General features: G+C 38.6%; 1 protein-coding gene across 2 annotated transcripts in view; it reads right to left on the bottom strand.

Moving 5' to 3' along the window:
* STAG1 (stromal antigen 1) overlaps nucleotides 1-25,049 on the bottom strand; it is a 402,456-nt gene that overhangs the window by 269,181 nt on the left and 108,226 nt on the right. For both annotated transcript variants that reach the window (XM_025375719.1, XM_025375720.1), the window contains exons 2-3: nucleotides 12,096-12,208; nucleotides 4,629-4,731 (exon numbers count right to left, since the gene is read on the bottom strand). In XM_025375719.1, coding sequence (XP_025231504.1) covers nucleotides 4,629-4,731; nucleotides 12,096-12,124 — 132 coding nt within the window. In that variant the 5' untranslated portion in view covers nucleotides 12,125-12,208. The remainder of the gene's footprint in view (nucleotides 1-4,628; nucleotides 4,732-12,095; nucleotides 12,209-25,049) is intronic.

Here is a 25,049-nt window from a genome sequence, read left to right as displayed (position 1 = left end):
CTGATTCAGGAAAAGAATAGTTTTTCTTTTCTTTAAGGTATTAGATTATGACAACTGGCAAAATCTAAATGAGATGTATAATTATATTCATATTTTCATAACTGTATTGTGGTTATGTAGGAAAAGATGTCCTTGACTGCAAAGAAATACACACTAAAGTATTAGAAATAAAGTGCTGCGAAGAGATATTCTACAAAACACTAATTAAAAAAAAGGTAACATCATGTCTGCAACTTACTGTAAAACAGTTCAAAACTAGTAGATACCAAAATATTTATCTTTGCATATGCCATAAAAAATCCATATTTACACATGTATATGTGTGTACATATACAGAGAGAAGGAAAGAGGGAGAATATGATAAAGCAAATGTAGTAAAATAAAACATTAGGACAATGTGCATGAAGGACAACTGACAATTCTTCACAGAATTCTTAGAATCCTGTGTTAGAAATGATTTCAAAATGAAAATTTGTTTAAACACCAAAGGGCAGGGGTTGGGGCAGTGCTTATTTAACAAAATTAAAACACCATTCATTCATTAAACATTTACTGAACACTTACTGCAGGTCAGACACTAGTAAATAGCAGAAGACACACTGCCTTCACACAACTTACATTCCAGTTGGGGAAGACAGACAATAAGCAATTAAGTAAAATGTATGTTACGTTAGCGGAAGGGGAAAACAGTTAAGTCATATTGGGTAGGGGCGGCGATTTGCAATGTAAAACACTATCTTTAGGCCTGGCACTGTGGCTCACGCCGGTAATCCCAATACTTTGTGAGGCTGAGGCAGGCGAATGGATCACTTCAGGTCAGGAGTTCAAGACCAGCCTAGCCAGCATGGTGAAACCCTGTCTCTACTAAAAATACGAAGATTAGCCAGGCATGGTGGCGCATACCTGTAATCCCAGCTACTTGGAAGGCTGAGGTGGAAGAATCACTTGAACCTGGGAGGCAGAGGTTGCACTGAGCTGCGATCATGCTGCTGTACTCCAGATTAGGTGACAGAGCGAGACTCTGTCTCAAAAAAAAAAAAAAAGGAGAGGCCAGGGGTAGTGGTTCAAGCCTGTAATCCCAGCACTTTGGGAGGCTGAGGTGGGACAATCAGTTGAGCCCAGGAATTTGAGACCAGCCTGGACAATATAGTGAGACCCCATCTTCACACAAAAATAAATTGGCCATGCGTGGTGGCGTGCACCTGTAGTCCCAACAGGAGGTGGGAGAACTGTTTGAGCCCAGGAGTTTGAGGATGCAGTGAGCCACAGCTGTGCCACTGCACTCCAGCCTGGGTGACAAGAGTGAGATCCTGTCTCAAAAATAAAATAAAATAAACTAAAACATAAAATCAAAATAAGGGAAACAACACTGCCTATAATAGAAACTCCTTGTATTATTTGTTTTTGACTGGCTAAATGAAACCCAAAGATACAAGAAATGCCCTTTTTTAAAAGGATTAAACTTGCAAAAAAAAGTGATGAATAGTGTTACTACAGCTAAACAAAGAATGCTATCATTTAAAACTTGACTTATTGTTCAAAATGTAGCTGGTTGACAGAAAATGTCCAATATTTCTTCATAAAAGCTACCTGAGGCAGGACTCCAATCTGATCATTCTGACAATTAAAACTCTCAAGATTAATGAACAGGTTGGCATTCTGACTTCCTTAAGAGAAACAGTGTGGGAGTTAGCATATAAATTCAAATCCTAGCTTTCCCACTTACTTGCTGTGTGACCTTAGGCAAATTACCACTTTTTTTTTTTTTTTCTGAGATGGAGTCTCACTCTGTCGCCCAGGGAGTGCAGCAGCACAATCTCAGCTCACTGCAAGCTCAACCTCCCGGGTTCATGCCATTCTCCTGCCTCAGCCTCCCGAGAAGCTGGGACAACAGGCGTCCGCCACCACACCTGGTTAATTTTTGTATTTTTAGTAGAGATGGGGTTTCACCGTGTTAGCCAGGATGGTCTCGATCTTCTGACTTCGTGATCCACCCGCCTTGGCCTCCTAAATTGCAAATTACCACTTTTTAACTTCGTATTCTACTCTGTAAATTGCATCTAAGACCTATTTCATAATACTAGTGTGAGGATTAAATAACATAAAAAGTCAAAACAAAGTTCTAAGTAGAAATTCAGGAAGTTGTATTATGTTACATTGTTTGCACAATCAAGAAACGGACCTGATTGACTTAGGGGGAAGTACGGATAGCCATGTAAACTGATTTGTGTAAATGTACAGACTGAAATATAAATAAAATAAGTTTCTAGAATGCTACTTTTTTATACTGGTTGATATTTTTTCAATACTGTAAATATGGCATGAACATGCACTATTTACTTATTTGATTGTGTAGTAGTAACTTCAGTAAACATCAAGTATTTCCTACCACAAAAGGATTAAGCATTTGGGTACACAGACTTCATCAAAAAAGCACAACATTGGTGAAACCCGGTCTCTACTAAAAAATACAAAAAATTAGCTGGGCATGGTGGCGCATGCCTGTAATCCCAGCTACTCAGGAGGCTGAGGCAGGAGAATTCCGTGAATCCAGGAGGCGGAGGTGGCAGTGAGCCGAGCTCACGCCACTGCACTACAGCCTGGGCGACAAGAGTGAGATTCCGTCTCAAAAAAAAAAAGGGCACAACATTACAAGGATTCAGCTGTACACATATAAAACTTAAACAAGTTCTAAGGAATAATACAATAGCCTCCTGAATGGGGTGGTAAATTCTTTTTAGGAAAAATTAAAAAGTTTCTTTAAGAAGACAGCACTTAATCTGAATCCTGTAAGCGAAGAATTTCAAGTGGGGGAGAACAAATTCAAGTAAGCAATCATGTGGACAATTCATTCTCCTACCTTTAAGCAAGTCTAGTCTTATTCCCAATTTTGCAGTTACAATCTGAGATTTTCAGGATAGCAATGAAAGTTGCCTATAGTCTCAGAAGAATCACATGGTAGTAACGGGAGCCAGAATATTTGCCAGCTTCCAAGTGCAAAATTCTTTCACTTTTCCCAAAATATGTTTGTAAGGAACACTGTACCACCAAATACTTCTACAAATGAATACAAAAAGTTACTATACTGCATGTCTTCCCCCATTATTTTTTCCTTTAAATAAAAGTAGAGGATAAAAGCAAGTGTATAGCAAAATACAAGAAGTCTTTCTTCTTTTTTTACTTTAAGGTTGGCCTGGAGGAGTAATTAATTAAAAATTCTGGCAAACAAGAGGGAAAAATGACTTAACTATATCTAAAAATCAATCTTGTTGTGTAACTCACTATAAAAGACATAGACAATAACTGGTTAAGCAACATAACCACCAATTGCACGGGGTGGATCATTCCTGTGTCATGACTCTAACCACCAAATTAGATTTTAAATGTTCATAAGATGATTACAAACTATAAAACTGGCTATTTGGTGATATTAATAAAATATTTTATATTGGGACTTCAAAATGATACTGTGGTAGTGTTAAAAAAAAAAAAAAAAAAAGAGGGCCAGGTGCAGTGGCCCACACCTGTAATCCCAGCACTTTGGGAGGCTGAGGCGGGTGGATAACCTGAGGTCAGGAGTTCGAGACCAGCCTGGCCAACATGATGAAACTCCATCTCTACTAAAAAACAAATAGAAAATATTAGCTGGGCGTGGTGGTGGGCGCCTATAATCCCAGCTACTCAGGAGGCTGAGGTGGGAGAATCGCTGAACCCAGGAGGCAGAGGTTGCGGTGAGCCAAGATTGTGCCATTGCACTCCAGCCTGGGCAACAGAGTGAGACTCCATCTCGGAGAGGGGGGAGAAAAAAAAAAGAAACAGGCCCTTATTTTTAGCAATACACAATAAAATATTTACAGATGGAATGATGTCTAGAATGACCTTAAAAATAACATAGGATGGAAAAAAAGGAGGAGGGGTGAAGAGATGAAACAAGATTGGCCATGATTTGATAACTGCTAAAGCTGGGTAATGGCTATATGGGAGGTTCATTATATGATGCCTCCTATTAAAAGGAGGCTAAGAGTTTCCATTAGAAGAACTTTCATAAAATAGAAAAAAAAAAACTACTAATAGCAAATCACATCAAAAAGAAAACGTAGAACAGTATAACCCTTAACCCCTTGACAAGCAGATAATAGTATCTTCTAGAGGGTTTATGCACGCTTAAATTATGACTGATGCTCTTACAATACATTAAGCTATCTCTCAAAGTAGGATTATCTAGAGCTCTTCTAAACTTCCCAATCAGGTTATCAATGAGAATATAATCTGAGACTGGCCCCAAACTCCAAAATAGTACTTGGGAGCTCATAAGGAATCAGAGTTGCATCTGAAAAGCAGGAAGTCTTAACTAACTAAACCTCATTCATTGTTAGTGACCTTCTTCTATGCCTTCACATGGACTACCATTTATTTACAAAGAGAAGGAGGGCAACAAAATCATAGGACAATCATTTCCTTTTCCTGATCACTGCCAAGACAATTTATGTGAAATAAAGTTTCCAATCTATTGTGTTACTGAATTTGTTTTTAAGTATTAGCCATACTAGCACTAGAATTAACAACTCATATAAACTCATTAACATGGTCACTATTAAAGGAATAAAGAAGACAAGCATAATACATACTGGAGGCCGGCCAGGACGACCCCTTTTTCTTTTTCCTTTGACCTCTGTTTCTTCAAGTTCGCTGCCAGCATCGGAATGGGCAGTAGTTTCATTAGTTGAATCCCTAGAAAATGTTATTATATTATTTTAGTGAACAAATTAGTAAGTATAATGCATTTCTGTTTCACTACTTTCCTTACCTCCTGCTGTATGGCTGATTAGCAGTGGTTTATACTTCTACTTTCAAAAAAACTCTTTAGCAAACTAAAAATGTTACCCTCTCTTCCTAATTTCACATGACAGTGAGTGAAATGAATCCCCCAACTAAAGAGGGAAATGAAGAGGAAGAAATAACTGTGGAAATGATAGCTGCTATACAAAAATAAATGCAAAATATAATTGCAAAAGACTAATTCTTCAGTATAAAAATATGAAGGCTTAGGAAGATTTTTATTTATCTTATAAAGTCATGAAGATCAGTGTTGTGCCAGTTAATGTTTAGCCACTGGCTCTTCAAAAAAAAAAAAAAAAAAATACAAACACCTAAGTTATAAGTATTAAGACATATGGCCGGGCACAGTGGCTCATGCCTATAATCTCAGCACTTTGGGAAGCTGAGGCGGATGCATCACCTGAGATCAGGAATTTGGGACCAGCCTGGCCAACAGAGTAAAACCACATTAGTACTAAAAATACAAAAATTAGCCAGGCGTGGTGACACGTGCCTGTAATCCCATCTACTCAGGAGGCTGAGGCAAGGGAATCACTTGAACCCACAGAGGTTGCAGTGAGCTGAGATTATGCCACTGCACTCCAGCCTGGGTGACAGGGCGATACTCTGAATAAAAACAAAACAAAAAAGACATAAAGGATGCTTAGCACATAATTTACAAACAATAATAAAACACAAAATACTTTATTGTAAATTCTTTATTGTAAATTCCACGTAACCAACTGATTCTCACAAAATAATTTTAAAGATAATTTTTGCCCAACTCTTATATTAGAATCTAACCTACAGCTGCAACTGATGAATGAATAAGAATTTTAACATGAAAGGTGGTTTCTATTTTTGCTCACTTTAATGAGTAGGATGCAAGTAAAATGATAAAGACGTTTGTTGAAACTTCACTCATTAGTCAATGGTGTGAGCAACTTCTCTGCTGACTCAGATAACGGCTGAGGAAAAATGCTTCCTCAATTTTTTGTTATTGGTATTGTAATGGGTATAGACCATCCCATTCACCTTTAAGTTGAATCTGCATTGTTAACAATTTCTCTATCACTTTCTTAAGTCCATAATCAACAAAACAATAAATTAAGCGTTGATTTTTATCATTTGCTGATTTTCATGGTGTATATATTCTTACCATAGCCAATTTCAAATGCCCAAAGTGGTATAACCAAAGTGAGCTGGGAAGTGATAAACAGTAGTACAGCATTAAAACATATTTCTACCACAAAGACACAACAGGTTTAAATAACAACTTCAAGAGCATAAATAATAACATGAAATAATTAGGAAGTGATCGGTTTTGAATATTTACTATTTTTATTTTTCATATGACATTTAATTTAAGCTTATATAAGTTAACTTTTAAAAACAGATATGTTGTGTTTAGCTAGCTTGCAAAATTCCTGAAAATTTAATATTTGACTCTCACAGGCCAATACAAGCTGACTTCAACACAGCATTGAAAAGGTTTAGACAGCACGAACAAGAATCTCTTCACTAAATTCTACATTACTGCATAAAATTGTAAAGAGTAGGAAAAGTATATAGCAAATGGTAAGTCCAACTCACAATCTACTATTTCTCAATCTCCTTCACCAAATGCTCTTTTAGGCTCATTCCCTCTTCCTTAAAGCTCAACTATTAGGTCTGCCCTTCTCCATTTATATTACACTCCCTTGGAGATTTCATCCAGTTAACATGTACCTTCTATGCAAATGACTTCAATACCTTATCAGTACACCCGACCACATTCCAGATCTCTGACTCAAGATTTTTATCTTGCACGCGTGACATGCTTACTTGAATGCCACCTCAAATTCACCAAATGCCACATCTAAAATTAAGTCCAATCCTGACTTACTTCTGGCTTTCTACTCAGAGAGATACAATTAATTAACTGATTTAAGTTATGCATAAGATTTAAGTTACTATACACATTTATTGTCACCATTATCCTGTCCATAAATTCGAACTGATAGAATGATATCAGTCTTCTTGTGCCTCCTGCTAATATAATCCTACCTCAGTCATCCTTCTCAGCACAATATAATTTGTTTCTCACTCCTTCCAGGATTACTACCACAATCACCACTCCCCATGATACGATCTCAATTTATCTCCCTATTTCTGCTTATTCAAGCCATTCTACACACCACTGCCAGTAACACTCTCACATCACATTACTTACCCACTTGTAAATCTTCAAAGTTACTCCACCACTTACAAATCTTTAAAGTTAATCTGGTATTTAAAACTGTAAATAAGACCGGACACAGTGGTTCACGCCTGTAATCCCAACACTTATGGAGGCTGAGGCATGAGAATCGCTTGAACCTGGGAGGTGGAGGATGCAGTGAGCAGAGATAGCACCACTGCACTCCAGCCTGGGCAACAGAGTAGAACTCTGTCTCAAAAACAAACAAACAGAACAACAACAAAAAACTATAAATAATATTGTAAATGATGTCCAGGGTCAGCAAGCTTTTTCATAAAGAACCATACAGCCGGGCCTGGTGGCTCACGCCTGTAATCCCAGCACTTTGGGAGGCCAAGGTGGGCAGATCATAAGGTCAGGAGTTTGAGACTTACCTGGCCAACATAGTGAAACCCTGTCTCTACCAAAAATACAGAAATTATCTGGGCATGGTGGTGTGCAACTGTAGTCCCAGCTACTTGGGACACTGAGGCAGGAGAATCGCTTGAACCCAGGAAGCACAGGTTGGCCAAGCCAAGATCACACCACTGCACTCCAGCCTGAGCAACATAGCGAGACTACATTTCAAAAAAAAAAAAAAACCACACACGCAAAAAAAAAAAAAAAAAAAAAAACCACAAAATCATACTGTATATATTTTAGGCTTATAGGTCTTAAGTTCTCTATAGCTACTACCCAATCCTGGTGACATACCATAAATGCAGCCAAAGGCAATATGCAAATTAATGGGTGTGGCTATGTTTCAACATTTTATTTAAAAGGCACATCTGAACCACTAGCAGTATTTGCCAACCTGGATCCAGTCAATCTTATTTGTCTCTACTAAAGAACAATAAATCATATTGCTTTTTCTCCTCACTACAATTCAAACAGGCCATGTTCAGTATAGACTGTGTGTCAGTTTACATATGTTATCTAGAATACATATGCACAAAAACCTTGTAAGAAGCAAGTTATCTTCCCAATTTTTTGAATGAGGAAATGAAAGATCTGAAAACCTGATAAAGTTGTCCACAGTTGCACACTTAGTAACTGGCAGAGTCCAGTTAGATCTCAAGATAAACCTGAATTTTCTATTTTCATGTTAAGATACAATGCAAATATTATGTTTTGTATTTATCTTGTGTGGACAAAATCTCCAAGTGCTTCTGATGCTTATAAGTCTCTAGGCAACTACAGGAGCAGGTTGGTTCTAGAATATAATAAGTGACCCATTAGTGAAACTAACCTATTCTTCAGCAGTATAGGTATTGATGCCCCTACCAAGAGTCAGAAAAGTACAATTTGTTTAATAATGCTTCCAATTGCAGTCAGCTTAAACAGTGAGAACTATTGCCAACAAACAGCTAATGCACTGTTATGTGTTAGTATGTGTATGTTTAATTATTAAGACATATGAAAACAAATTCTAGGCTTTTAAAAAAAAATTTCGAGCAATAGAAAAGATACAAGAATACAAGGAAAAGTTTCACTTTATCTCATCCTAACTCTGAATCTCATCTGCAGAATACCACTGTTAATAGTTTGACACTGCCATAAACATTTAGGCTTTTGCATCTCTCTGTCTCTCTCTCTCAAAATATAAATACCAATATTTCATTTTTTAAGTGTTAAATACACGTGAATCTTCCATATAAATACATTAGATTCCTGAATGGCACTCCATAATATGCACAGAACTTATTTAACTACTTCCCAATCAATGAGCATTTAGTTTGTCTCTAGTTTTCCACTATTACAAACAGGGCTGAAATGACTGTTTTTGTACATAAATAAATCTTATTACACAATCAAGTTTCTCTCTAGGACATATGCAGTGAAAATAACAGGTCAAGGGGTATGGAAATTCAAACTTTGACTAACTGCTCTTCAAAACTCCTGCAAATGGCTAATGTTCACATTTGTAACACTACCAGACATAAATTAAGAGCATGGAAGAATAACATCAAATCTTATATAAAAAATGATTTTGCTCCCTAGAACTCTCTAAATTCTGTCTACCTCTCTCTATCTCCAGGGTAACTCGTTTAAGTTATCATCTTTTCCCTAGATACTGCAATATCCTTCTCCTGATAGGTGCCCTTGGTTTCTAGTGTTGGCCTTTCCCATCTAATATTATACTACACTAAGTAATTTTCTAAGTATGTATCTTATTATATCTCTATCATGCTGATATGGTTTGGCTCTGTGTCCTCACCAAAATCTCATCTTGAATTGTAATCCCCACCTGTCGAGGGGGGACCTGCTAGGAAGTGACTGGATCACGGGAGCAATTTCCTCTATGCTGCTCTTGTGATAGTGAGTTCTCATGACATCTGAAGGTTTAAAAGTGTGGCACTTCCTTCCACTCTTCTCTCTCCCCTGCCGTGTTGTGAAGAAGGTGTTTGCTTCCCCTTCACCTTCCGCCATGATTTTAAGTTTTCTGAGGCCTCCCCAGCCATGCCATGAGTCAACTAAACCTCTTATATTTATAAATTACCCAGTTCCTGGTAGTTCTTTATAGCAGTGTGAACATGGAATAATACACACAGTGAAGAGAAAAAAACCTAATTCTGAACATGACTTAGCAGGTACCGATATGATATTGTTCCTCCCTACTCACAGTTTATCTCATGTCACTCTCCATCCCCAGTGCTGGAGGAAAAAAAAAAGCCGGGGACAGTTGGGGGAGGCTTTATTTCAGGCCTTCAAACATATCTCAGGGTCCTTGCATGACATAATCTCATCTGGTCTCCCTTCTTCTTCCCCTAAACCCCACTACAGACCTCAATTCAACTGTCTCTTCCTCAGAAAACTAGACTAAACAAAGGCATGTATTAAAATTCTCATAATACCTACTTTTCCTTCACAGCACCAATGATAGTTCAGAACTATGTATTTGTGATTATTTTATTTATATCTATCTTTACAAGCTTCTTGGCAAAAAGAACTAAGTCTGTTCTACATGTTGTATCTACCCAGAACCTAGTAGACTTCCAGGAATATAAAAATGTAGTAAATGATAATGTTTTGACAATGCTTAACAGTAAACAGCATTAAGGTCACAAATCCATCAGCAATTATAATATCTAAGTAAGCCAAGAAATAATAAGGATAAGCACTAGAGTGGTCTTTATAGCGTCTACATGTTAAAAACCAAAATTAGACATCTCAGTTTAACCAAGAGTACTGTCTTCGGCTGACAGATCTAAACCAGAGCTCATTTACCCAGCTCCCAGATCACCATTGTCCAGTACCCACAAACATATTACAGATTTACATTTTTCTGAAAAAAATTCACTTACAAAGCATGATACATTAGATATCATAATGTTAATACAAACTCATGTAATACAACTTCAATTTAAATATGACCTCTATTTCATATTTTATCAAAGAGCTATTAAAGGCCTGACTAATACCCAACAGTGTCCTAGCAGTAGGACATACAAAAATAAGGCCCACAATGCAGTTTAGGAGATGGGTCAGAAAAAAAAAGAGATGGTTATAAAATGTTACATTAAGTACTTTGCTGGAGGCATAACACCTGAGCTAAGACTTAAATAGATAGTGGCTTGGCCAGGTAAGGGCAGAAGTGCGTAAGTACAAAGAAAAGAAAGAAAATACTATAGGGGGAACTCCAAACTTAAATATCACATAAATATGGTATTTATACCATATTAATATATGTTCATATATATATATATATATATATGATATCAAGCTCAGGTCCAGGGGTAAAAAAGAAATAAGTAGGCAGAAATAAATTTTATCTCCCATATGTCGGGGAAAGGACAGGAGGACAGTATTGATGGTTTCTCAAGCAGTTTAAAGAAATATGGATAGCTTTTTGTCTTAGAATGTTGGAAGGGAAAAAAGAAGACCAAGAGATCAAACACAGGTTCTCTCTTGAAAATAAGGTATGTAAATGAATTGAGCAGCAATAATATACATAAATAACTGCTTAAAGTGCTCATCACTTTTATTATATCTAAACCATTGCTATCATAGAGAATCAAAGTATGCAGATTCCCGATTTGCATCATGATAAAAGCTATGAAAGGAATAATATCTCCCATTCCTGCGATCATATTTCCCAAAATAGTCTCAATTCTAAATCTGGCCAGTCACACTGACTCATGCATGTAATCCCGGCACTTTGGGAGGCTGAGGCGAGCAGACCACCTGAGGTCAGGAGTTCAAGACAAGCCTGGCCAACATAGTGAAACCTCGTCTCTACTAAAAATACAAAAATTAGCCGGGCATGGTGGCACGTGCCTGTAATCCCACCCACTCAGGAGGATGAGGCAGGAGAATCGCTTGAACCTGGAAGGCGGAGGTAGCAGTGAGCCGAGATCGTACCACTGTGCTCCAGCCTGGGCAACAGTGGGAAATTCCATCTCAAAAGAAAATAAAAAATAAGTTCCAATTCTAAATCTTTCCTATAACTCCAACAAATCTAATGGGATGCCATCAAAAATGTCAACTGGCATATCCCTTAGACTTATTCTGGTAGCCAGAACACCTCAACAATCTCAATCTAAGGAAAAAGAAAGAATCATAATAAAGGAGCTAGAAGCAAGCAGGGAGGGGACAGAGAAGGAGTACGGTATAAGATAGGGGACACCAAACTATTTTTTGTAAATGGTCAAACTAAATATTTTAGGCTTTCCTGACAATACTATCACTGTCACAACTTGTAATACAAAGTAGTCATAAACAGTATATAAAGGAATAAGTGCGGCTCTCATCCAAAATTTTATTTTGCAAAAAGAGACAACATGCCAGATTTGGCCCATGGGCCACAGTCTGCTGACTCCTGATATAGGACATTAACATTTTTTTGTTGACTATCAGAAAACATGTTGACAGTTCAATAGCAAAAGCCATGAATGGATATGGTAATTACACACCCTACTACTACTCAGACTGCAAACATATTGTCCCAGTATCAAAGAACATATTTGAAATGTCTCATCAAAGACAGCATTTTCATAAAGAAATAAGTGGCCCAAAATTTTCCTTAAAAAATAAAAAACAAGAAAATTACAATACTTACTGCAACACTGGTAATTCTGAAGTAATCATTGCTGGAGAGGTCCTTTCACAATGCAGCAAAATAATCAAGTGCTGTACAACTCAAAAACTTTTAAAACAACCTCAAAGGCAATCCTGTCAATTAAAAAAAAGAAATTACTTTAAAATAAAATGGGGATGACAGAGTTCATAAACTACAATCAATCCACACCATTACCAGTGATCACATTACTTGGCATTTACCCAAATGAGCTTAAAACTAATGTCCACAGATGTTTATAGCAGTTTTATTCATGACTGCCAAACCTTGGAAGAACCATCATATTCTCACTAAGTAAATGAATAAACTATGCACATCCTCACAATGAAATATTATTTGGCATTAAAATTAGCTTGCAAGCCTTAAAAACGCATGAAGGAACCTTAAATACATATTATTAAGAAAGAAGCCAATCTGAAAAGGATACATACTGCATGATTCCAACCATATGACATTTTGGAAAAGGCAAAACTATGGAGACAGTAAACGAATTGGTGGGCCGGGCGCGGCGGCTCACGCCTGTAATCGCAGCACTTTGGGAGGCCAAGGCGGACGGATCACAAGGTCAGGAGATCGAGATCATCCTGGCTAAAACGGTGAAACCCCGTCTCTACCAAAAATACAAAAAATTAGCCAGGTGCGGTGATGGGCGCCTGTAGTTCCAGCTACTCAGGAGGCTGAGGCCGGAGAATGGCGTGAACCCGGGAGGCAGAGTTTGCAGTGAGCCGAGATCACACCACTGCACTCCAGTCTGGGCGATAGAGCAAGACTCCGACTCCATCTCAAAAAAACAAAAAAATACCTGGTAACTAAATACCTAGTAATTAGTGGGTGGAAGGGATAAACATGCTATCACAGAAGATTTTTAGGGCAGTGAAACATGTATAATGATGGATGTGTCATTACAGATTTGTAAAAACAGAGTCCAAAATCAGCAAGACACTAACAGCAACAGTCAACCCTAATTTATTTTTCTTATTTTTTAAAGTTTTATTATACTTTAAGTTCTAGGGTACATGTGCACAATGTGCAGGTTTGTTACATATGTATACATGTCCCACGTTAGTGTACTGCATCCATTAACTCGTCATTTACATTAGGTATATCACCTAATGCTATCCCTCCCCTTCCCCCAACCCCATGGCAGGCACTGGTATGTGATGTTCCCCTTCCTGTGTCCAAGTGCTCTCATTGTTCAATTCCCACCTATGAGTGAGAACATGCGGTGTTTGGTTTTCTGTTCTTGTGATAGTTTGCTGAGAATGATGATTTCCAGCTGCATCCATGTCCCCACAAAGGACATGAACTTATCCTTTTTTATGGCTGCATAGTATTCCATGGTGTATATGTGCCACTTTTTCTTAATCCAGTCTGTCATTGAGGGACATTTCGGTTGTTTCCAAGTCTTTGCTATTTGTGAACATTGCCACAATAAACATACGTGTGCATGTGTCATTATAGCAGCGTGATTTATAATCCTGTGGGTACATACCCAGTAACGAGATGACTGGGACAAATGGTATTTCTAGTTCTAGATCCTTGAGGAATCGCCACAATGTCTTCCACAATGGTTGAACTAGTTTACAGTCCCACCAACAGTGTAAAAGTGTTCCTATTTCTCCACATCCTCTCCAGCACCTGTTGTTTCCTGACTTTAATGATCGCCATTCTAACTGGTGTGAGATGGTATCTCATTGTGGTTTTGATTTCCATTTCTCTGTTCGCGAGTGATGATGAGCATTTTTTCATGTGTCTGTTGGCTGCATAAATGTCTTGTTTTGAGAAGGGTCCGTTCATATCCTTCGCCCACTTTGTGATGGGGTTGTTTTTTTTCTTGTAAATTTGTTTGAGTTCTCTGCAGATTCTGGATATTAGCGCTTTGTCAGATAAGTACATTGCAAAAATTTTCTCCCATTCTGTAGGTTGCCTGTTCACTCTGATGGTAGTTTCTTTTACTGTGCAGAAGGTCTTCAGTTTAATTAGATCCCATTTGTCAATTCTGGCTTTTGTTGCCATTGCTTTTGGTGGTTTAGTCATGAAGTCCTTGCCCATGCCTATGTCCTGAATGGTATTGCCTAGGTTTTCTTCTAGGATTTTTATGGTTTCAGGTCTAACATTTAAGTCTCTAATCCATTCTGAATTAATTTTCATGTAAGGTGTAAGGAAGAGATCCAGTTTCAGCTTTCTATTTATAGCTAGCCAGTTTTCCCAGCACCATTTATTAAATAGGGAATCCTTTCCCCATTTCTTGTTTTTGTCAGGTTTCTCAAAGATCAGATGGTTGCAGATGTGTGGTATTATTTCTGAGGGCTCTCTTTTGTTCCATAGGTCTATATCTCCATTTTGGTAGCAGTACCATGCTGTTTTGGTTACTGTAGCCTTGTAGTATAGTTTGAAGTCAGGTAGCATGATGCCTCTAGGTTTTTCTTTTGCCTTAAGATTGTTATGGCAATGAGGGCTCCTTGTTGGTTCCATATGAACTTTAAAGTAGCTTTTTTCCAATTCTGTGAAGAAAGTCATTGGTAGCTTCATGGGAATGGCACTGAATCCACAAATTACTTTGGGCACTATGGCCATTTTCACAATACTGATTCTTCCCATCCATGAGCATGGAATGTTCTTCCATTTATTTGTGTCCTCTTTTATTTCATTAAGCAGTGGTTTGTAGTTCTCCTTGAAGAGGTCCTTCACTTCCTTTGTAAGTTGGATTCTAGGTATTTTATTCTCTTTGAAGCAATTGTGAATGGGAGTTCACTCATGATTTGGCTCTCTGTTTGTCTGTTGCTGGTGTATAAGAACGCTTGTGATTTCTGCACATTGATTTTGTATCCTGAGATTTTGCTGAAGTTGCTTATCAACTTAAGGAGATTTTGGGATGAGATGATGGGGTTTTCTAAACAGACAATCATGTCATCTGCAAACAGGGACAATGTGACTTCCTCTTTTCCTAATTAAATACCCTTTTTTTCTTTCTCCCGCCTGATTGCCCTGGCCAGAAATTCCAACACTATGTTGAATAGCAGTGGTGAGAGAGGGCATCCCTGTCTTGTGCCAGTTTTCAAAGGGAATGTTTCCAGTTTTTACCCATTCAGTATGATACTGGCTGTGGGTGTGTCATACATAGCTCTTATTATTTTCAGATACGTTCCATCAATACCGAATTTATTGAGTTTTTAGCATGAAGGGCTGTTGAATTTTGTCAAAGGCCTTCTCTGCATCTATTGAGATAATCATGTGGTTTTTGTCTTTGGTTCTGTGTATATGCTGGATTACATTTCTTGATTTGAGTACGTTGAACCAGCCTTGCTAGTTTCACCACTTGATCATGGTGGATAAGCTTTTTGACGTGCTGCTGGATTCGGCTTGCCAGTATTTTACTTATTTTTCCATCGATGTTCATCAGGGATATTGGTCAAAAATTCTCTTTTTTTCTTGTGTCTCTGTCAGGCTTTGGTATCAGGATGATGTTGGCCTCATAAAACGAGTTAGGGAGGATTCCCTCTTTTTCTATTGATTGAAATAGTTTCAGAAGAAATAGTACCAGCTCCTCTTTGTACCTCTGGTAGAATTCAGCTATGAAACTGTCTGGTCCTGGACTATTTTTGGTTTGTAGGCTATTAATTGCTGCCTCAATTTCAGAACTTGTTACTGGTCTATTCAGGGATTCAACTGGTTTAGTCTTCCTGGTTGAGCCTTGGGAGAGTGTATGTGTCCATGAATTTATCCATTTCTTCTAGGTTTTCTAGTTTATTTGTGTAGAGGTGTTTATAATATTCTCTGATGATAGTTTTAGGCGGTTCCAAGATGGCCGAATAGAAACAGCTCCAGGCTACAGCTCCCAGTGTGAGTGACACAGAAGACGGGTGATTTCTGCATTTCCAACTGACGTACCAGGTTCATCTCACAGGGGCGTGTTGGGCAGTGGGTGCAGGACAGTGAGTGCAGCCCACCGAGCGATTGCCGAAGCAGGGCGAGGAATCGCCTCACCCGGGAAGTGCAAGAGGTAAGGGAATTACCTTTCCTAGCCAAGGGAAATCGTGACTCACAGCACCTGGAAAATCGGGTCACTCCCACCCTAATAGTGTGCTTTTCCAAGGGTCTTAGCAAACAGCACACCAGGAGATTATATCCCGTACCTGGCTCGGAGGGTCCCACGACCATGGGGCCTCCCTCATTGCTAGCACAGCAGACTGAGATCTAACTGCAAGGTGGCAGCAAGGCTGGCAGAAGGGCGTCCGCCATTGCTGAGGCTTGACTAGGTAAACAAAGTGGCCAGGAAGCTTGACCTGGGTAGAGCCCACCACAGCTCAAGAAGGCCTGCCTGACTCTGTAGACTCCACCTCTGGGGACAGGGCAGAGCCAAACAAAAGGCAGCAGAAACCTCTGCAGATTTAAATGTCCCTGTCTGACAGCTTTGAAGAGAGTAGTGGTTCTCCCAGTACCAAGTTTGAGATTTCAGAACCGACAGACTGCCTCCTCAAGTGGGTCCCTGACCCCTGAGTAGCCTAACCAGGAGGCACCCCCTAGTAAGGGCAGAGTGACACCTCACACAGCCAGGAACCCCTCTGAGAAAAAGCTTCCAGAGGAACAATCAGACAGCAACATTTGCTGTTCAGTAATACTCACTCTTCTGCAGCCTCCGCTGCTGATACCCAGCCAAACAGTATCTGGAGCAGATCTCCAGCAAACTCCAACAGATCTGCAGCTGAGAGGGTCCTGACTGTTAGAAGGAAAACTAACAAACAGAAAGGACATCCACACCAAAACCCCATCTGTACGTCACCATCATCAAAGACCAAAGATAGATAAAACCACAAAGATGGGGAAAAAACAGAGCAGAAAAGCTGAAAATTCTAAAAATCAGAGCGCCTCTCCCCCTCCACAGGAATGCAGCTCCTCGCCAGCAATGGAACAAAGCTGGACGGCGAATGACTTTGACAAGTTGAGAGAAGAAGGCTTCACTTGATCAAACCTCTCCGAGCTAAAGGAGGAAGTTCAAACCCATCGCAAAGAAGCTGAAAACCTTGAAAAAAGATTTGACAAATGGCTAACTAGAATAATCAATGTAGAGAAGTCCTTAAATGACCTGATAGAGCTGAAAACCATGGCACAAGACTACGTGACAAATGCACAAGCTTCATTAACCTATTAAATAACCTGGAAGAAAGGGTATCAATGATTGAAGATCAAATAAATGAAGCGAGAAGAGAAGTGTAAAGAAGAAAGAGTAAAAATAAATGAACAAAGCCTCCAAGAAATATGGGACTATGTGAAATGACCAAATCTAAGTCTGATTGGTGTCCCTGAAAGTGATGGGGAGAATGGAACCAAGTTGGAAAACACTCTGCAGGATATTATCCAGGAGAACTTCCCCAACCTAGCAATGCAGGCCAACATTCAAATTCAGGAAATACAGAGAACGCCACAAAGATACTCCTCAAGAAGAGCAACTCCAAAACACATAATTGTCAGATTCACCAAGGTTGATATTCAGGAAAAAAAGTTAAGGGCAGCCAGAGAGAAAGGTCAGGTTACCCACAAAGGGAAACCCATTAGACTAACAAGCAGATCTCTCGGCAGAAACTCTACAAGCCAGAAGACAGTGGGGGCCAATATTCAACATTCTTAAAGAAAAGAATTTTCAACCCAGAATTTCATATCCAGTCAAACTAAGTTTCATAAGTGAAGGAGAAAGAAAATCCTTTATAGACAAACAAATGCTGAGAGATTCTGTCACCACCAGGCCTGCCCTATTAGAGCTCCTGAAGGAAGCACTAAACATGGAAAGGAACAACCGGTACCAGCCACTGCAAACACATGCCAAAATGTAAAGTCCACTGATGCTAGGAAGAAACTGCATCAACTAACGAGCAAAATAACCAGCTAACATCATAATGACAGGATCAATAACAATATTAACCTTAAATGTAAATGGGCAAAATGCTCCAATTAAAAGACGGAGACTGGCAAACTGAATAAAGGGTCAAGACCCATTAGTTTGCTGTATTCAGGAGACCCCTCTCACATGCAGAGACACACATAGGCTCAAAATAAAGGGATAGAGGAAGATCTGCCAAGCAAATGGAAAACAAAAAGAAGGCAGGGGTTGCAATCCTAGTCCCTGATAAAATAGACTTTACACCAACAAAGATCAAGAGACAAAGAAGACCATTACATAATGGTCAAGGGATCAATTCAACAAGAAGAGCTAGCTATCCTAAATACATATGCACCTAATACAGGAGCACCCAGATTCATAAAGCAAGTCCTTAGAGACTTACAAAGAGACTTAAAGACTCCCATACAATAATAATGGGACACTTTAGCACCCCACTGTCAACATCAGACAGATCAACGAGACAGAAAGTTAACAAGGATATCCAGGAATTGAACTCAGCTCTGCACCAAGCCGACCTAATAGACATCTACAGAACTCTCCACCCCAAATCAACACAATATACATTCTTCTCAGCACCACATCGCACTTATTCCAAAATTGACCACATAGTTGGAAGTAAAGCACTCCTCAGCAAATGTACAAGAACAGAAATTATAACAAACTGTCTCTCAGACCACATTGCAATCAAACTAGAACTCAGGATTAAGAAACTCACTCAAAACTAATTAACTACATGGAAACTGAACAACCTGCTCCTGAATGACTACTGGGTACATGACAAAATGAAGGCAGAAATAAAGACGTTCTTTGAAACAAATGAGAACAAAGATACAACATACCTGAATCTCTGGGACACATTTAAAGCAGAGTGCAGAGGGAAATTTATAGCACTAAATGCCCACAAGAGAAAGCAGGAAATATCTAAAATTGACACCCTAACATCTCACAATTAAAAGAATTAGAGAAGCAAGAGCAAACACATTCAAAAGCTAGCAGAAGGTAAGAAATAACTAACATCAGAGCAGAACTGAAGGAGACAGAGACACAAAAAACCCTTCAAAAAAATCAATGAATCCAGGACCTGGTTTTTTGAAAAGATCAACAAAATTCATAGACTACTAGCAAGACGAATAAAGAAGAGAAGAATCAAATAGACACAATAAAAAAAGATAAAGGGGATATCACAACCTTAACTTAAAGTAGCATCTTGGGGTGATAATGACTTGTCATACAGGTTGATCAGCTGTTAAAAAATGTTCTACTCTAATGCAGGATGTTGACAGTACGGTAGGCTGAGCAAGTGTAGGGACAGAGAATGTAAGTACACACTCTATACTCTTCCTTCAAATTTGCTGTGAACCTACAATGACTCTAAAAAACATAAAGTCTCATATTTTTTAAAAGCAGGGATAGTAGGACCTAACAGTCCACAATAGGCCATTATACAGTATCAAATGGAATAACATAGGTATAGTTAGAATTACAGACAGAAAGACAAAGTACAAGGCAGAACAAATATTTGATAAGATAATGGGGAAGAATGTTCAAAAAATCACGTAAGATGTCAAAACAAATGTAAGATCAGAGAATTCCCAAGCAGAATACAACAAAATACACAAACTGCTAAAAACCAGAGTTAAAAGGAAACTTCAAAAGGAAGCTAAAGAAATAGGATACAGAAAGATACAGAAAGACAAAGATTAGTATCAGACTTCCTATTGGAAACTATGTAAGTTCAAAGACAATGGAGTAACAGCTTTAAAGTGCTGACAGGGGAAAAAAAAAGTAAACCCTGAATTACATACCAAGTGATAACCTTTTGAGAAAATGAAAGGAGTGATATCATGGGAAATCGTTTATTAGAAACTTCAAGAATAAGCCTCTCCAATGAAACAACACTTGGATTGACAAAAACTGACCAAAATCAACTTTTACAGAATTCCTGAATCTAATAAAACTTACAAAAGGAGGAGTGCTTAACAAAGAAGCTGCAAAATTCGGTTAGAAGGCACTATAGTGTCTTTTGCATACTTGCCTATCATCGCCCATTCCCCAACTCAGCAGTGTCAATGGGGACAGCAGATTAAACTCTTGGTGCAGCTTGCTGGTACCTGTGGAAGCAATATCAACCTCCGTCTCAAAAATGATAGCTGTGCATTTTGAAGAGATTCCCAGCTGGCATCTGTTGAGAGGATTTAAATATATATACTACAAATAAGCTCTCTGAGGTAAGAGACAGCATACAAGACAAGCAGCAATGTGTAAAGCCTCAGAATAAAGAGTCTAAGAAGGAAGATATGTTAGGGACTAAGGGCTTTGAAAGACTCCCATATATTCGAGGGCATTCAAGGTGCTACACACATGCCCAGGGCTAAAAGCATGGTCAGAGGAGACCTGAGAGAAGCATAGGCTTGCACCTCTAATTTATCTTTGAGCTCTGTGCAACCAGAAGATGAAGACTAAGGCCAAGCTGCAAACAGTCAGACTATTTATTGCAAAAATATTTCAATAAAGAACCTATCTTCAAATACCCACAGAGGGTTTTTCCTCCCTTTTTGGTGCCAATTCTTTAGGTAAATCTGTCAGGTTACTGGTTTGACCACCAAGATGAAAAATGTCAGTGTCCACACATGACAAGAAAGAAGTCTTGGCAAAAGTAGTTGGGGGGGGGGGGGGAAATCACTAAATAAACAGATGATGACAACTTTTAACAGTCAGTAAAATCAAACAGGGCATGGAAAAGGTGAAAGAATGATTCCCAGAGTGAAAACATTTTAATATTCAAAATGTCCATTTTTTTAATGTTAATTTTAGAATTTGTTCAGCAGGCTTTCCAGTTTTTGCCAGAAAGTATCCCCCGCCCGAAAATAAAAATTTAAAAATGTGATCACTGAAGTAAAAAAGGCAGTAGGATGACATAACTAAAGTGCTGAAAGAAAAAAACCATCAAAAAAGAACTTTATAACCAGTAAAACTATCCCTCAATGGAGAAATTAAGACATTCATAGAAAAATAAGAGCAAAAGGAATTTGTCCCTACATATGCCCTACAAGAAATGCTAAAGGGAAGCCAGACATGGTGGTTCACGCCTGTAATCCCAGCACTTTGGGAGGCTGAGGGGGGCGGATCACTTGAGGTCAGGAGCTCCAGACCACCCTGGCCATCGTGGTGAATGAAACCCCATCTCCACTAAAAATACAAAAATTGGCCAGGTGTGGTGGCGGATGCCTGTAATTCCAGCTACATGGGAGGCTGGGGCAGGACAATCACTTGAACTCAGAAGGCAGAGGTTGCAGTGAGCCGAGATTTGCGCCACTGCACTCCAACCTGGGCAACAGAGCAAAAGACCCCGTATCAAAAAAAAAAAAAAAAGCAGCAGGGGGGAGCGGTGGATATTATAGCTAGGCAAGAGGATCAATGGAGGCCAGGAGTTTGAGACCAGCCCAGGCAGAATATAGAGAGACTCTTATCTCTACAAAAAATTTAAAAACTGGCCAGGCACAGTAGCCCACACTTATAATCCCAGTACTCTGGGAGGCTGAGGCTGGCGAAATCACTTGAGGTCAAGGGCTTAAGACCAGACTGGCCAACATGGTGAAACCCTATCTCTACTAACAAAAAAAAAAAAATTAGCCAGACATGGTGGCGGGCACCTGAAGTCCCAGCTACTCAGGAGGCTGAAGCAGGAGAATCACTTGAACCCAGGAGGCGGAGGTTGCAGTAAGCCAAGATCGTACCACTACACTACAGCCTGAGTGACAGAGTAAGACCCTGTTTCAAAAAATAATAAATAAATAAATATTAAACATTTTTAAAAAGGAAAAAATTTTATAGCTAACCAGGTGTGGTGGCACACACCTGTGGTTCCAGCTACTCTATTTGAGAGGCTGAGGTGGGAGGATCACTTGAGCCCAGGAGGTTGAGGCTACAGTGGGCCATGATTGGGCCACTACACTCCAGCCTGGGTGACAGAGACCCTGTTTCAGCCCCTAAAACAAATAAACAAATAAAAAACCAGGGCACCATATAATGGCGGGGGATCCCCAATTCATTTCATTAAAAAGATATAAAAAACATAAAGTTATACACCCTTAACAGAATCTCAAAATATATATTTTAAAAAAACAGAGAAATTAGAATACTTTGAGATAAATGAAACAAAAACACAATATATCAAAATGTATGGGATGCAGCAAAAGCAGTGCTCAAAGGAAAATACAGTTGTAAAACTCAACATTTTAGGGAAAAAAAAAAAAAGCTCAAATAAATGACCTAATTCTACAACTGAAGAAAAAAAATACAAAGAGCAAAGTAAGCCCAAAGGCAGCAAACTGAAGGAATTAATCAAAATTAGTGCACAGAAAAACTATATTGAGATTAGAAAAACAATACAATCAATAAAACCACAAGTTTGTTGTTGGAAAAGGCAAACAAAATTGACTTATCTTTAGATAAAATGCCTTTTAAAAAAAGGGAGAAGGGGCAAGAGAATAAGGTAAACAACATATGCCCACAAATTTAGTAACACACTAAATGGACAAACCATCAAAACTGGCTCAAAAAACACAAACAATGTGAAAAGAACTATACCAGGACACTGAATCAGTTATCAAAAACCTCCCCACAAAGAAAAGCCCAGGACCAGAAACATGGTTTAAAAAGAATTAACATCAATCTTCCAAAAACAGACAAGAAGGAACTCTCTCTAATTCATTCTATGAGGCATTTCTGTAATACCAAACTATACAAAAACATTACAAGAAAATTACACATCAATATCTCTAGTAAACATATATGCAAAAATCCTCAACAGAGACATCAGCAAATCAAAACACACAATGTGTACAAAGAATTCTACATGAGGACCAAGTGGGATTTATCTCAGTCATGCAAGGCTGGTTCAACATTCAAAAATCAATTAATGTAATACATCACATCAAGAGCTAATAAAGAAAAACTACATGATCATATCAAAAGACAAAGGAAAAGCACTTCACAAAATCCAACACCCATTCATAATACCCTCACTAAATGTGAAATACAGGGGAACATCCTCAGCTTGACAAAAAACATCTCCAAAATGCTGCAGCTAACATCACATGTAATGGAGAGAAACTCAAAGCTTTTCCAGTTAAACTAAGAAAAAGGCTAGGAAGCTATTCTCAACCACTCCTTTTTCACGTCATACTGGAAATCCTGGCTAATGCGAAAAGAGAAAAAACTAAAAGCTACATAGCTTAGGAAAGAAGAAATAAAACTTTTTTTATTTCCAGATGACAAAACTGTCTATATAGAAAATTTGAAAGAACTGACGAAGGCAAAATAAAACAACTCTTGGAACGAATAAGCTGTTATATAGCAAGGTTTCAAGATAAAAGGCTATTATATAAAAGTCAATCACTTACCTGTAGACTAGCAATGAACAAATAGAATTTTAAATGAAAAACATACTATCGTTTGCATTCACATCAATGAATTAAATTATTAGGTGTAAATCCAACAAAATATGTAGAATCTATATAAGAAAAACAATAAAAATTGTAGTGTAAGAAATCCAGAGCCAGGCGCTTGTAATCCCAGCACTCTGGGAGGCTGAGGTAGATGGATCACCTGAGGTCCTCAGGAGTTCGAGACCAGACTGGCCAACATGGTGAAACCCCATCTCTACTAAAAACACAAAAAATAGCCAGCCGTGGTGGTACGCGCCTGTAGTCTCAGCTACTCGGGAGGCTAAGGCAGGAGAACTGCTTGAATCTGGGAGGCGGAGGTTGCAGTGAGCGGAGATTGTGCCACTGCACTCCAGCCTGGGCGACAGAGCAAGACTCATCTCAAAAAAAAAGAAATCCAGAAATAACAAAACAAACAAGAAAATAGAGATTCTATGTTTGCGGTTAAAAATATTTAATTTTTTTTTTCTCCTGCCTCGGCCTCCTGAGTAACTGGGATTACAGGCGTGTGCCACCATGCCTGGCAAATTTTTGTATTTTTAGTAGAGACTGAGTTTTCGCCATTCACAGCTTCTTTCAACTAATCTTTGACAAAGCAGCAAAAGCAATATGCTGGAGAAAAGCCTTTTCAACAAATGATGTCAGAATAACTGGACAGCTAAAAGAAAACTATATAGTTTTATCTAATATATATACATAAAATCTAACATACATAGAGTAGATTCAAATATATGTATACAAATATACATACAGTATGTATATTTATCTAATATACATGCAGACCTCATACCCTTTCACTAAAATTAACTCAAAATGGATCAAAGCCCTAAATGCCAAAGAGAAAACCATAAAACTTTTAAGGGTAACATAGTAGAAACTCCAAGGCCAGGCGCAGTGGCTCATGCCTGTAATCCCAGCACTTTGGGAGGCTGCGATGGGGGCATCACTTGAGGCCAGGAGTTCTAGACCAGCCAGGTCAATATAGTGAGACCCTATGTCTTTAAAAAAAAAAAAAAAAACTGCTCTGCGAAAGACACTGTGGCAAATAAGCATATAAAAAGATATTCTACATTATGTGTCATTAGGAAACTGCAAATTAAAATGAGATACTACCGCACACCTAAAAGCCAAAATACTACCACCACCAAATGCTGGCAAGGATGTGGAGTAACAGGAACTCTCATTCATTTCTGGTGAAAATGGAAAATGGTATAGGCACTTTGGAAGCCATTTTTTGTATTCTTACAAAATAAACATACTCTTACTATACAATCCAGCAACTGTTCTCCTTGTTATTTACCCAAAGGAGTTGAAAACTTGAAAACCTGCACACAAATGCTTATAGCAGTTTTATTCATAACTGCTAAAACCTGGAGGCAACCATGATGTCCTTCAGTGGGTGAATGGATAAACTGAGATATATCCAGACAACATAATATTCTTTAGCACTAAAAAGAAATGAGCTGTCAAGCCATAAAAAGACATGGAGGAATCTTTAAGTGCATATTAATACGTAAAAGAAAAATCTGAAAAAGATACATACTGTATGATTCCAACACTATGGCATTCTAGAAAAGGCAAAACTATGAA

This window comes from Theropithecus gelada, chromosome 2 (assembly GCF_003255815.1).
Source record: "Theropithecus gelada isolate Dixy chromosome 2, Tgel_1.0, whole genome shotgun sequence".
NCBI lineage: Eukaryota > Metazoa > Chordata > Mammalia > Primates > Cercopithecidae > Theropithecus > Theropithecus gelada.
This window is presented reverse-complemented; position numbering and strand designations above follow the sequence as displayed.